This window comes from Halichoerus grypus, chromosome 8, assembly GCF_964656455.1.
Source record: "Halichoerus grypus chromosome 8, mHalGry1.hap1.1, whole genome shotgun sequence".
Classification (NCBI taxonomy): Eukaryota; Metazoa; Chordata; class Mammalia; order Carnivora; family Phocidae; genus Halichoerus; species Halichoerus grypus.
The window spans coordinates 150,020,995-150,036,660 of record NC_135719.1 but is presented as its reverse complement, the minus strand read 5'-3'; the positions used below and the strand labels follow the sequence as shown (position 1 = coordinate 150,036,660).

At 47.8% G+C, this 15,666-nt stretch overlaps 1 protein-coding gene across 1 annotated transcript in view; it reads right to left on the bottom strand.

The window, feature by feature from the left end:
* Positions 1-14,886: 14,886 nt before the first annotated feature.
* Positions 14,887-15,666, bottom strand: part of TDRD9 (tudor domain containing 9) — an 88,817-nt gene continuing 88,037 nt past the window's right edge. Inside the window, exon 34 of the mRNA XM_078054283.1 lies at positions 14,887-15,482. Coding sequence (XP_077910409.1) covers positions 15,381-15,482 — 102 coding nt within the window. The 3' untranslated portion in view covers positions 14,887-15,380. The remainder of the gene's footprint in view (positions 15,483-15,666) is intronic.

The following is a 15,666-nucleotide window of genomic DNA, read 5'->3' as shown; positions in this document are numbered from 1 at the left end:
TTAAGTAGGCTCCACACCCAGCATGGAGCCCAACATGGGGCTTGAACTCACGACCCCCTGAGACCAAGACCTGAGCTGAGATCAAGAGTTGGACACTTACCCGACTGAGCCACCCAAGGCACCCCTAAAAAAATTTTGCTTACATCATTTCATCACTATGCTGCTTGGTGCACATGTATTCCTAACATACCATAATTCTGCCTTCAATGTTACATGCCGTTCCCCGTTATCTGGCACTCTTGACCTTCCACCTCACCTCACCAGACATTAGCAGTGCCAGATTCAGCTTTCCTTTTGTTTGCGGGTCCCGGCGTCACTGCCTGCCTTTACTCTCTACTGCACGGCTTTGGTGTTTCTGGTAGACAGCACAGAGCTGGGCTTATTTTTCAGCCCTATATGACAGTCTGTCTTTTGGAGGGAAAATTCACTCTCTGTAATAACTAACATATTTGCCTCTGTTCACCTTAACTTTATTACTTTATGTTCATTATGCACAATTATTCCTTATTCCTTCTCCCTATTTCCTCAAGTGCATCTTGCTGTACCTCTCCCATTTGCTGGAAGTTCTGATTCAGGGCGCGGCCCCTTCCCTGGGCTCATGATCACTGCTGCCTTGTGAAGACTAGTTCCCAAGTTATTACCCACACTGTGTTTTCTTCCCTTTATACCCTTAATGCTGGAAGACATAAGACCTATGGAACATTCACTTCAATGATCTGATCCTTATTTCACAAAGAAATAGATGGAATGGACAGGAGGGGAGGAAGAACAGAAGCTGTTGAGAAGCCAGTTAGGATGCTATTGGTAGGAGATGCCGGTGGCCATGGAGATGGTGACAGGTGACAAATTTTAAGATGTGTTTTGGAAATTTAAATCTGCAAAAGCTTCTACGTGGAGTACGTGAAAACATAAAACAGTTCAGACTGCACGTGTGAACTGCTGCATCACAGACCTCTCCCTCCACCCAGACCCCTCCCCTGACCACGGACACCTCATGGCTTCTCACATGTCACTCACCAAGCACAGGTGCTTTCCCTGCTCCAATTCTGTTCTTTCTTCTCCTAGCAAATACCACTGACCCAGTTATTTAACAAGCCCTGAAGGCCACCCCAGAAAACTGCTCACCACTCACTTCTGGTCAGTAACCTGTCCTTTTTTTTTTTAGATTTTATTTATTTATTTAAGAGAAAGAACGTATGGAGAGGGGGAGGGGCAGAGGGAGAGGCAGACTCCCTGCTGAACAAGGAGCCCAATGCAGGGCCCGATCCGAGGACACTGGGATCAGGACCTGAGCCGAAGGCAGATGCTTAACCGACTGAGCCACCCAGGCTTCCCTCAGTAACCTGTTCTATCAAGTCTGACTCCGCCAGAGTTTTGAAAATCCACTCTTCTCTCCCCAGCTCCACAGACTGAATTCAGGCCAGGTCGCTGCTTGCCTCCCTCCCAGAAGGCACCCCCTCCTGCCCTGCTACCTGTTCTGCCAATCTGGCCTGTGGAATGGAGTAAAGGAACCTCGGTTAGCGCGGAGTTAGAATGGCCTCAGGAGGCCGGCAGGAGCAGCGCTGCCGCCCCCCACTCACTGACCACAGCGGACCCAACAGGAAGACACGCCCCTTGCCCATGGATACTATGTTACCTTCCCAGCAGGACGAAGGAAGGTTTCCTCCTCCCCTGGCAACAGCCCAGCCAATGGGAGACCGTCATGGCCCAGCCAATGGGAGACTGTCACGGCCCAGCCAATGGGAGACAGTCCCGGCTCAGCCAATGGGAGACAGTCACGGCCCAGCCAATGGGAGACAGTCCCGGCTCAGCCAATGGGAGACAGTCCCGGCTCAGCCAATGACAGATGGTCCAGCCCAGCCAATGAGAAACCTCTATACTTTGAGCTCTCAGTTTACTCCAGTGGACTTTCCGTTTACAACAGCCCCACTCCCTGCCCCCAAAAAAGAGCCTCCTCTGCTTTGTTCTCAGGACTTGCCTGTCTGTGGTTTTTCCGTAGCTTGCTTGTCCTGGGTTGAAATTCTGTTATTCCCAGATAAATTCATCTTTTGCTGGTGAGATAACTGGCAGCTTTATTTTCAAGCTTAACAGGTCTCATCACCTTTTGCTCCTGCTGGTTCCTCTCTCTTCTGCACTCTGAAGCCGGAACCGCCTAAAGCTCGCATGTGATGTCATTGCCCTGCTGGGATCTGCCTCCATGATAAAATCCCACGCTTCTCTCTAACCCAGCCACTGTCTACTGACATTATGTCACACAGAAACCCAACCTGATCCAGCTTATAAAGAGCAGAATCTGGGGCGCCTGGGTGGCTCAGTTGGTGAAGCGTCTGCCTTCGGCTCAGGTCATGATCCTGGACTCCCAGGATCGAGCCCTGCATCGGGCTCCCTGCTCAGCAGGGAGTCTGCTTCTCCCTCTGACCATCTCCCCTCTCATGCTCTCTATAATAATAAATAAAATCTTAAAAAAAAAAAAGAATCTATTATGAGGCTGCTGAACCGTATCATGGAACCCACCCAGGGGCACGACGGTGGCCAGAACCAAAGACTCAAATGTCCACCAACCCTCCTGCTCCTCCTGTCCCTGCTTCTCTGGGCACGGTGGCTCCAGCCATCACTCTGGCCTTCTCAGCACAGCTCCACACTTACTGATTTCAGCCAAAACAGGGACAGGGGGAGAAGAGAAGAGGGAGAAGGGCCTGACACTCTAACTTCCAATTTAAAAACCTGAAGGGTGCACTGGTCCAGTGCCAGCAGGTGCCACAATCTCGATCAGTACCAGCTCCACTATATAGGTGGCATAAGAGGAGAAGCATACTCAGAATGGGGTGTTCAGTATCTGGAATTCTCAGAATGGAGGGTGTGGTGGTAATGAGCAGACAAAACATTAAATGCTCCCAGCTTCTTCAGTCTTCCCTCTGGCCAATTTTCCTCCCTTTGCTCCTAGGCCCCAGCCTTTCTGGGCCATTTTTCCTCTGACAGGCAGGTTCTCAGCAGGGCTCCAATGCTCTGTCCCTGCCCCAACCTCCTTTGTCACCTGACTCTCCACCTTCCCTCAGAGCTCAGCTGAAATGCCACACCTAAGGAAACTTCCGAAACAAACCTCCCCATACACCCCACCTCCTCTGGGTCAAGGCCAGGCCCTCATAAGAGTTCCCGCCACACCGTCTACCCCTAGGACAGCACAGATCACGTCCCTTCTCAATGGTCTGTTTGTCTGTCTCTCCACGATATCGTGAGCTCTTCTAGGCAGAAAGCCTCTTATTTCTTTTTTTTTTTTAAGACTTTATTTGAGAGAGAGAATGAGAGAGATAGAGAGCACATGAAAGGGGGGAAGGTCAGAGGGAGAAGCAGACTCCCTGCTGAGCAGGGAGCCTGATGTGGGACTCAATCCCGGGACTCCAGGATGATGACCTGAGCCGAAGGCAGTCGCTCAACCAACTGAGCCACCCAGGCGCCCAAGCCTCCTATTTCTGTTTTATCTCCAGCACCCTATACCCAGGACCAGTAGGTACTCAACTGTTTAGAAAGCTGTCCTTTTCTAACATTATTTACGTTGATAATGATTTATTTCTGCACTTCACTGTGAACTGCCATGACTCCGTAATCCATCCTACATTTAACAAGCCACACTTACATCTCAGTATCTCGCTCTGACATCTCCACAGCAATGAGCCCTGTGACCGAGGAGAAGGGGGCTCTGCCAGCTGCCTTGAGGGAAGTACACCAAGGCACACGGGTCAGAGCCACAGGCCATCCAGGTCAGAGGGCCTGGGATACGGAAGATCACCTCCCTGTTTTGTGTGCCCTGGACGCCTCTCCTCTCCTGACCGTTGAGGGCAGGCCCTCCCATGCAGACAATCCCCTCCCCAAGCTGGTGTGGGTTCTATGCAAATTGTATTTGAATACCATTTAGGTGTCAAGTATTTCAGATGCAGAAGTGAATAAAACATAGATCTGACCCTCAAGAGACCTATAATACAGTATGAAAACTCCTCTCTTAGGAAGCTTAGCACTTACTCAGGAGCTGGGTCATTTAACTATAACCCATAAAAAGCAATCTAAAAATGACTGCAGCATAATTGAACTATTAATTCTGGTGGCATAAACAAATGTGGGGTTCACAGGAAAAGAGATCCTCAATTCTGTCCTACTCTTCCACAACCTCACTACTAAGTTTATAACATCAACATCAAAAACAATCAAAAGCAACCTCAGGCCCCATCAGGATGCACATCCAGTGAATCCCCAAACCAATGTCTATCAGCACCGAAGTCCCAGTCCCCAGGCCTCTGCCTCCTTGCTGAAGACAGTCTGTAATGGCAGGTACACAGTGACCAGAGGCAGGACTGTACTCCCTTGGAGTGACAGCACACAGAATCAAGGGCAGGACACTACGTGCTCACAGTGTATGAGCCTGTGAGGGTGCTATTTCAGTTTGCTACTACTTTGTTGAGGATTTCTACGTTGATATTCCTAAGAGCTTTTGGTCTGTACTTTTCTTGTGGTGTCTTTGGCTCTGGTGTCCGGGTAATGCTGGCCTCATGGAACGTGTCAGCAAGTGCTCTCTCCTCTTCATTTTTGGAAGAGTCCGAGTAGGGTTAGTGTCACTGCTTCGCTCGTGTTTCCGAGAACATTTGGTAGCGGAGCCATCTGTGCCTGGACTCTCCTTTGCTGGGAGGTTTCAATTATTCGATCTCTTTCCTGTTAGAGGTTGGCTGAGCTTCCCTCTTTCTTCCTGACTCAGTTTTAGCGACTTGCGTGTTTCTGAAAAGCTGTTATCTAATCTGCTGGTGTGTAATTGTTCACAGTATTATCTCATAATACTTTTCATTTCTGTGAGGTTGGCAGTAAGGAAAAGAGATCCTCAATTCTGTAGGAATTTCTGGTTTCATTTCTGATTTGTTACTTGTGTCTTCTGTTTTTTCCTTGGCAAGCTAAAGGCTGAACTCCTGCCTAACTCCACATACAAACATTAGCTCAAAATGGATCAATGACTTAATATGAAAGCAGAACCAATAAAACTATTAGAAGACGACAGAGGAGTAAATCTTCATGATCTCAGATTTGAAAACAGAGTCTTCAACACCAAAAGCATGAACAACAGAAGAACAGCTAAACTGGACCTCATCAGAATTAAACCCTTTTGTGCATCCAAGGACACTAACAAGAGTTCAGGGACACAACCTTGGGGCACCTGGGTGGCTCAGTCGTTAAGCGTCTGCCTTCGGCTCAGGTCATGATCCCAGGGTCCTGGGATCGAGCCCCGCATCGGGCTCCCTGCTCCACGGGAAGCCTGCTTCTCCCTCTCCCCCTGCTTGTGTTCCCTCTCCCGTGTGTCTCTGTCAAATAAATAAATAAAATCTTAAAAAAAAGAGTTCAGGGACATAACCTCCAGAATGGGAGAAAATATTTACAAATCACGTACCTGATAAGGATTTACTATCCAGAATATATTAAAAACTCCTACAACTCAAAACAAAAAGGCAACCCAATTAAAAAACCCACAAAAGACTTGAACAGGCATTTCTCCAAATAAGATATACAAGTGACCAACAAGCACATGAGAAGATGCTCAACATCACTGGTCAGTATGGGACTACAAATGAAAACCACAATCAGACACTATTTCATGCCCACCGGGATGGCTTAAATTTAAAACAAAACAAAACAAGGAAACCACCAAGTTTGGGCGAGGATGTGGGAGCAACAGGACCCCTCACACACAGCGGGCAGGAATGTAAAATGGTGCAGCCACTGTGGAAAATAGTTTGGTGGCTCCTCAAAAAGTTCAACACAGAATCGACTACCTGACTTAGCGATTCTCGTCCTAGGTATTGTGAAAAGGAGCCAAGAAGACCTCACTTGAAATGGAGGTGGGAAGGCTTGAAGGGGAAGCCGCCCCCCACGCCCATGGCGTCCTGCAGCAGCAGGAAGAAGGAAGATGTCCTCGCGGCCCAGCCTGAGCCAAAGAGAAGCCGCGCACCTGCAGCTCTCGCGCCCCTCCAGGGCACTTCGGCTCTGAGCAGCCCCTCCCAACTCCCCTTTTTTTCTCTACACAAGAATGCCCCTTTGCTCTCCAGACTTGCCTATGGTTCACCATAGCTTGCTTGTCCCAAACTGCAATTCCTTTACTATTTCCAAAGAAACTCATTTTGCTGGTATAATCCTTGCCTGTTTTATTTAAGGTTGATGGTATGTGCCCAAGAGAAATGAAAATGTGTGTCCACACTAAAACTTGTACACAAATGTTTACAGAAGCATTATTCATTATAGCCAAAGATGGCAACAACCCAAATGTCCGCCAACAGAAGAGTAAGTAGACCAACTGTGGTGCAGACGTACAACAGAGTATTACTTAGACTCGAAAAGGAACAAGGTGTGACACACGCTGCCACTTGGGTAAACCGTGAAAACATTACACTGAGTGAAAGAAACCAAAGATCCCATGTTGTAGAATTCCTTTTACATAATACATGCAGAAGAGGGACACCCACAGAGCCAGAGGCAGATGAGCTGTTACCAGGGGAGGGGAGAAAGAAGTGGGGAGAAGGGGCAAAGGGAATGACTGCTTAATGGGTATGGGGTTTCTTCCTGGGTAACAAAAACATTCTGAAACTAGAGAGACAGCGTTCCACGACATTGTGAATACACTAAATGCCACTGAATCATACCCTTTAAAATGGTTAATTTTAAGTTGTGTGATTTCCCCCTCGACTTAAAGAAAAGTAAAGGGGTGGAGAAAGATCCATCATGGTAACACAAACCAAAAAAAACTGGAAGGGGCGCCTGGGTGGCTCAGATGGTTAAACACCTGCATTCGGCTCAGGTCATGATCCCAGGGTCCTGGGATCGAGCCCCAAGTCCTCTTCCTGGCTCAGCGGGGAGCCTGCTTCTCCTTCTGCCTCTACCCCTCCCCCTGTTCGTGCTCTATCTCTGTGTCTCAAATGAATAAATAAAATCTTAAAAAAAAAAAAAAGAAACTGGAAAAGCTAAATTAATTTCAGACAAGCAGACTTCAGAAAGAGGAGACTTAGCAGGGATAAGGAAGGGCAACAGGCCAAGAAAGCATGATGGGGCTCAATGTGCGTGCACCTAACAGCAGAGCGTCAAAATACATGAGGCAAAAACTGATGAAACTGCGAGCAGAAATAGACGAATCCATGGTCACAGTTGGGGACTTCAACATACTTCTACGAGTAACTGACGAACCCAGTGCGCGGACGTGAGCAAGGATACAGCACCACCAGTCAACTGGATCTAACGGACATTTCCAGACCACTTCACCCAACAACAGCACAACACACGTTCTTTTCAAGATCACGTGGAACATTCACCAGGACAGACTACATTCTGAGACACAAAACACACCTTAATACATTTAATAGAAATCACACAAAATTGCTCTCGGACCACAGTGGAATCCACAGAAATCAGTAACAGAAAAACAGCTGGAAAACCTCACAATACAGGCACACCTCATTTTACTGTGCTTTGCAGATACTGTGTGTTCCACAAATTGAAGGTTCGCGGCACCCCGGGCTCCAGCACATCAGTGGGCACCATTTCTCCAACAGCATCTGCTCACTTTGTGTCTGTGTCGCACGTCGGTAATTCTAATGATATTTCAAACTTTTCCATTATACTGTACTTGTCATGGTGACCTACTGATCAGTGCTTATGACTTGCTAAAAGCTCAGATGATGGTTAGCATTTTTTAGCAATAAAGTATTTTTAAAGTAAGGTCTGACATGATTTTCTTAAACATAATATTATTGCACTATGGACTTCACCATAAAAGAAAAATGACTAAATTAAATATTAAAATGAAAAAATTTTACGGTTCAAAATACACCATTAGGAAATGTAAAGGCAAGCCAGATTGGGAGAAAACACTTACAAAATATGCATCGCTGACAAAGAATTTGTACCCAGAGCAGCTAACAAACTCAGTCAACTCCACTTGCACCCCTGCACCAGAGCAGCAATAGGAACACGCCTGGGAGGCCGAAGGAGGTCCGCAGAACCACGGTTCCCCAGGAGCCAGGACACAGGTCCTGCCGGCAGAGCCCAGTGTCAGAGCCTGTCACCTTCAACATTAAGCTGCCTCAACAGGCAAACGTTTCCTGACGCAGCAGGAAGGAACACAAACAGTGCAAGGTCAGAGGCAATTAGACAAATTAAAAATGGAGAAAATATCTGGAACAGATACTTCACAAGAAATGCAAATAATAGTCACACAAAAAGATGCTCAACACCAGGGCACCTGGGTGGCTCAGTTACGCGTCTGACTCTTGGTTTCGGCTCAGATCATGATCTCAGGGTCGTGGGATCGAGCCCTGCGCGTTGGGTTCACGCACTCTCAGAGCCTGCTTCAGATTGTCTCCCTCTCCCTCTGCCCCACCCCCCGCTCCTGCTCACTCCCTCTCAAATAATCTTTAAAAAAAAAAAGATGCTCAACATCAGTATTCCTCAGAGGAACACAATTAAAATCACGATGGGACATTACTACCCACCCACTCAAAGACTAAAACTCAAACGCTGCAGGCCCAAGCACCAGGGGAGCGTGGGGCAATGGAAACGCCCATACACCGCAGGCAGACATGCAGAATGGTGCAGCCAGTCCGGAAAACCCCTGAGAAACTTCTTTTAAAGATTAATTGTATATTTACCATGTGACCCTAAGTATTTACCCTAGAGGAATTAAGTATGTGTCCTCACAGAGATTAATACACAAACATTCATCGCCACTTTATTCATAATTAACCCAAACCTGAAAACAACCCAGATAACCATCAAGAGGTAAATGGATCAATACAACACACAACAAGGACTAAACTACTAAACACAGTAATATGCATGAATCTCGAAAACATGCTGAGTGAAGACATCCGGACACATGGAAGAAAGCCTGTATGAGCCCCTCACATGAAATCCTAGAAAGGGGAAATGTGTTCCGTAGTGGTGGTTCTCAACCAGTGTGGCGATGTCCGGAGAAATTTCTGCTGTCACAACCGGAGGGGTTATTACTTACATCTGGTAGGTAGAGGCCAGAGGTGTTGCTGAAAAAGCACATGACGGCCTCCTGTGTGATCATGGCAAAGAGCCATCTGGCCCAAAAGGGCAACAGTGAGAGACCCAGTTCTCTAGTGACAGAAGGCAGTTCGGTGGTGGCCGTGGGCGGCAGCGGGAGTGGGGAACTATCTACAAAGGAGTAAGTCCAAGGGAACTTCTGGGGGTGATGGAAATGCTCATTACCTGAACTCTGATGGTGGTCTCATGCATGTGGACAACTGTCAAAAGTCAAACTGCACACTTAAAATGGGTGCATTTTGTTGTATGTAAATTTTACCTCAAAAAAGTTAATTTACAAAATGAAACCATCAGGGCACTAGAAGCAAGCATGGGGGATATTTCCAATAGACTCAAAATGCGGGTCTTTTTAGAAGACAAAGAAGATTCATACATTTGACTACATAAAAATGAAAGGCTAGATTTCACACGGTAAAAGGAAAACATGATAAAGTCAAATGACAAATGGGAAAATACTAGTAACTGGTATCACGAAGAGATGATTTCCTCACTACAAAAACATGACATCTAACACAAAGAGAGCCTGGCTAAAGATACGAACAGTCCCGGTGACAGGAAAAACCAATGGCTCTTGGTGTATAAAGATGCTGGCCTCACTCATAACGGTACATTCAAAGTAAAATGACTAACCTGACAAACGGTATCTCCTGCCATCACAAGCCATCTGTACACTGTGGCGGGGCGGGTATGGGGGACAGGAGCACCCCCATGTCGCTAGCGGGGGCACATGTGCATGTCCACCAACTGGACAGAAGGCAGCGTGGCAACATCTGAATGTTGCTAACTACTACTAACTGAATTCTTTTTTCTTGTTTTTTTTAAAGATTTTATTTATTTATTTGACAGAGAGAGACACAGCGAGAGTGGGGACACAAGCAGGGGGAGTGGGAGAGGGAGAAGCAGGCTTCCCCCGGAGCAGGGAGCCCGACGCGGGGCTCCATCCCAGGACCCTGGGATCATGACCTGAGCCAAAGGCAGACGCTTAACGACTGAGCCACCCAGGCACCCCTACTAACTGAATTCTTTACTAAATGCCCTTTAATCCAGCAATTCTTACTTTAGGAATTTGTTATACGTTATGTAAATGTACAAGGATATTCACTGCAACACTATATAAAATGACAAGACTAGAAACTATCCAAATGTCCACTGTGAGGTTATAAAGTTAATGATGAGACAGCCGTAAAACTATATATACCATGAAGCAGTTAAAAAGCATGTATAGAGATCCGGAAATATGATCCACAACAAATATTAAGTGGAAACACTGAGGTAAAGATCAGCATCCTCGCTGTGCGAACACCCAGGAAAACAGACTGAGCCTGCATCCATATGACAAAGAGACAATCTCTGGAAAGCTGGATTAGCTTCTGGGGCCACCGTAACAAAGCCCCATACACCAGGGCTTATAAAATAACAGAAACATATTCCCTCTGGGTTCTAGAAGCCAGGGGGCTGAAATCAAGGTGTTGGCAGGACACATCCCTCCAGTCTCTGCCTCCGTCCTCACATGGCTTCTACCCACTGTCTCCTCTGTGTGTCTCTTCTAAGGACACGTGCCACTCACTGGCTTTAGGGCCCACCCTAAATCCAGGATGATGATCCCATCTCAAGATCCTTAGCCTAACCACACCTTCAAAGTGGCTTCAAAGGAAAACCACACCTTATTTCCCAAATAAGGTCACATTTACAGGAGATTCAGGGGGTTAGGACACAGACATAGCTTTTGAGAGGCCACCATTCGGCCCACAGCTCTGGTGGCCCTGAGAACAGTCTTCTCTGGGCTTTCTCGAATCTGACCCCGCTGGTGTCTGTCCTCCCGCTGGCACACAGCCCAGCGCCGGCGCCAGTGTCCCCCTGGGCCTGAGCTGCAGAGGGCTCACCCGCTCTCAGCCAGTCAGTCGAGGCACGGGACTGTCTCGCTCAAAACCCTCGGAGAGCCCACCGTCTCAGAGTACAAGACCCCACCCCGTGGCGCCAGACCGGACTTCTCTCTAGCGTCCCCTCCTAACGGTTCCTGCCCCCTCCTCAGGGCCCCCTTCCCCAGATACCAGCGTGTATCTCACATCAGGCCTCTGCGTGCGGTGCCCCCATCAGAAAGGCTTTCCCTTCGGAAGGCAGAGCCGACGTCCCGCACCTGTCCCTACGGCAGGGTCGGCAAACTACAGGCCATGGGTGGACGTGGTTTCTGCAGAGCACGTGCGGCTGGAACCCACCTCACCTCATGAGCGCGCCGTCTGTGGTGACTTCTGCAGAGCAGAGGCAACAGCCTAAGCCCCTCACTCCCCGGCCCCCGGCCCGACAGAAGAGCTGCACGCTCCTGCTGGCTCCTTACCACGTTACCGACCGCAGCACCGCCCCGCCCACTGCCTGCCAGCTGTGTCCGCTCTCCGCCCGCTGCGCCGCCGGCTCCGTGAGCACGGGCACCCCGGCGCGCTCCGCCCCCAGCAGCCCCGGACAGAGCGCACGGGCGAGGTCCTGGGGGCTGGGGACGGGACGGCCTTCTGCTCCTCAGCCTTGAAAACTTTTCATTTCACATCCTGTACATGTACTACTTACTAAGAACATAAAAAAGGACGCCTGGGTGGCTCAGTTGGTTGAGCGACTGCCTTCGGCTCAGGTCATGATCCTGGAGTCCCGGGATCGAGTCCCGCATCGGGCTCCCTGCTCAGCAGGGAGTCTGCTTCTCCCTCTGACCCTCCCCCCTCTCATGTGCTCTCTCTCTCTCTCAAATAAATAAATCTTTAAAAAAAAAAAAAAAAGAACATAAATAACTCCTTAAAAACATGGGAATAATCAAAATCCTGGAGGAGAACATAGGCAGTAACCTCTTCGACATCGCCCACAGCAACTTCTTTCAAGATACATCTCCAAAAGCTAGTGAAACAAAACCAAAAATGAACTTTTGGCACTTCATCAAGATAAAAAGCTTCTGCACAGCAAAGGAAACAGTCAACAAAACAAAGAGGCAACTCACAGAATGGGAGAAGATATTTGTAAATGACACTACGACAAAGGGCTGGTATCCAAGATCTATAAAGAACTTATCAAACTCAACCCCCCAAAAAATAACCTAGTTAAGAAATGGGCAGAAGAGGAGTGCCTGGGTGGCTCAGTCATTAAGCGTCTGCCTTTGGCTCAGGTCATGATCCCAGGGTCCTGGGCTCGAGCCCCACATCGGGCTCCCTTCTCCGCGGGAAGCCTGCTTCTCCCTCTCCCACTCCCCCTGCTTGTGTTCCCTCTCTCGCTGTGTCTCTATCAAATAAATAAAATCTTTTTAAAAAGAAATGGGCAGAAGACATGAACAATTTTCCAAAGAAGACCTAGAGGCCAACAGACACATGAAAAGATGCTCAACATCACTCATCATCAGGGAAATGCCGATCCAAACCACAATGAGATACCACCTCACACCAGTCAGAATGGCTAAAATCAACAACACAGGAAATGACAGATGTTGGCGAGGATGCGGAGAAAGGGGAACCCTCTTACACTGTCGGTGGGAATGCAAGCTGGTACAGCCACTCTGGAAAACAGTATGGAGTGTCCTCTAAGTTAAAAATAGAACTGTCTGGGATGCCTGAGTGGCTCAGTTGGTTAAGCGGCTGCCTTCGCCTCAGGTCATGATCGCAAGGTCCTGGGATGGAGTCCCGAATCGGGCTCTTTGCTACACGGGGAGTCTGCTTCTCCCTCTACCTGCCACTGCCCCACTGCTTGTGTGCGCTGTCTCTCTCTCTCCCTTTCTCTCTGACAAATAAAATCTTTAAAAGATACAAAATAAAAATAGAACTGTCCTAAAAAAAAAAAAAAATAGAACTACCCTACAATCCAGTAATCACACTACTGGGCACTCACCCCAAAAATACAAAAACACTAATTCAAAGGGATACATGCATCCCTATGTTTGTAACAGCATTATCTACAATAGCCAAGATATGGAAGCAGCTCAGGTGTCTATCAATTGAATAAAGAAGATGTGGTCTATATATATAATAGAATATTACTCAGCCACAAAAAAGAATGAAGTCTTGCCATTTACAACAACATGGATGGATCTGAGAGTATTACGCTAAGTGAAGTCAGTCAGAGAAAGACAAACACCATATGCTCTCACTCATATGTGGCATTTAAGAAACAAATGAGCAAAGGGGGAAAAAAGAAAGACAAACCAGGAAACAGACTCTTTACTGTAAAGAACATCGCTTCTCGGCCTTTTGGCTAAGATCAAGTGTACTATAGAGGACAAACTGATGGTACCGGGGGAGGTGCGTGGGGAATGGGGGAAACAGGTGATGGGGATTAAGGAGCACACTTGTGATGAGCACCAGGTCATGTATGGAAGTGGTCAATCAGTATATTGTACACCTGAATCTGATATTACACTGTATGTTAACTAACTGGAATTAAAATAAAAACTTTAAAAACACCACGGGACCAGAGAAGTGTGTACATGAACAACAAGGCAATTACCGTTTAACTTCAAGCCATGTGGGGAAGAGAGGCAATTGAGTGTGCAACTTGGTTTTGCAAGAAGTAGTATTTACGAAGTCACTGTTGTAAAGAAGAAGGACACCACAACGAGGATGTGGCTGCAGCACGGGTGACGGGGAAATCAGGTACAAGATGATGTAGAGAGCTCAGTCTTTACCCGTTCCAGCAGCAAGTAAATAATGACTATGGTGGAAATCGAGAAGAAGCAGGATTTACTTAATACAATACTTAGCAAGATGGAGGCAATTCTGGACAAAAAAAGAGTCAGAATGGTTTTCTTTAAGGATTAGAACCAGAGAAACAAAGGAGCTGGATTTTTTTTAAGCAAGTCTTTCAGTACTATTTCATTTTTTCACCACTCATGTAACTTTGGAACACAAACAAGCAGAAAGCACAGGGACCCCACCTGGATCACCACGGCGCCCGCCCTGGACCCTGGCAAAGTGAAGAGCAAGCAGCCAGGTGAGATATCCCGTAAAGGACAAGTGGGAACGCTGACCGTCAAGCTCTCAGGCATGGCGACGGGCTGTGCTGCAGCATGGCACCCACCTCCTGCCCACGGCTGGGAGCGCATTCCCAGGACGCCCCACCTGGACCGCTTTGGCTCAGAACTCAGCAAGAATGGGGGCACAAGTGAGACCCGGGCGACGGTGCCCAGAAGGTCACGACAGCAACACAGTGACACACACACACTGCTGGCGCCCCAGCGGGCTTGCTGACCGCCGGCCCTGCGGACCCACAAGGCCCAACGGAGCGCTGGCTGAGCCCCCAGTTTACAGGAGCTCCCCAGACTGCCGGTTTCCCAGTCCCTCCACACGAGCTCTTGGTCACCACCCCATGGCCCCCAAATACACATGCTTCTCGGATTTTCCAGCTTTAAACTGCCCAGCTGGAACCCGCCGGCTGAGGTGGACCGCTCCGCTCCCGCTCGCCCCGGGCAGACCCTCACGCCAGCACCCCGACACCCGCATGAGCCGGCAAGGGCGTCTTCCTGCGGGCTTCACGGTCACTGCTGTTCTCGTGCAACCCTGACCCACAGCACTTCGCTCTCACGGGGGCCTTCACTCCCCTTTATCAGTTTTCTAAATTCTGAGGTTTTAGAATGAAATACATTTTAATCTCCTCTGACTAAAAACTGTCAGAAACAGAAACTTAGTCTAACGCTTTTATTGCTTTAACATAAATATACTAGTTGCCAGGTAATATGATTTCCAAAATTTAGACTTAGAATTATAACGTAGGTAAAAATGTGAAATACACAAAACTGAAGTTACTTTTACCAAAATTAAATATTTTCCCTCACAGAAAAAAAAAAACTAGAAAGTGCCACATGGTTTTGAGAAACACGCAGCTCTCCTTTGTGGTAAACTGAGGTTTGGGAATCCTGGTCCCCCTACATCCCAGGATTAAATCCCTGTAACAAAAAGAACATACTAGCACATACTGGAACCTTCCATGTTCAGCTATTTAGATTTACCTTAATAGATTCAAAGTAAAACACAGCTCTTTTTCCAAACAAAGTCTTCTTTCATCAGTTTTTCCCAGAATCTTTAACACAGTGATTTTCTGTTTCTAGAAAAGACTAGACTTTCCAATCCTTCCCACCTAAACAGAAACACCACTCTGCAGCCACCACCCACACAGGAAGAGGAAGAGGGATGGAGAAGACCTTTCGGATGCAGCGGGCAAAGACTGTAACATTCAGATACAGAGAGAAGTCAGTCTGCCTTTAATCCACCTGTGTGTGTGGCGGGTCTCGGCTTCCCCGGGAGGAACTGGGTTACAACCTGCCAGCACACCTAAGTGCTGAGAACAATCAGTTTGTGGAGCTGGTAGAGAAAGGTGTTCTTTCCTCGGCTGCTCTCCCGGTCAGCCTGCTCCATGACCAGCTTTGGATCAACCTGAGGGGGGCAGACAAAAGGACCAGTCAGACCTTTCTAGAAAATGGACCCTTCCGGACATCAACTAAAATAAGTAAACGGAGTAAATACAACGAGACACAGACACAGACGTGTAAGATGGGAGAAAGTAGTCTTTCAGTTTCCAGACGTACTTCCAGAATGCTTCCCTTCTCTTCCGGCACTC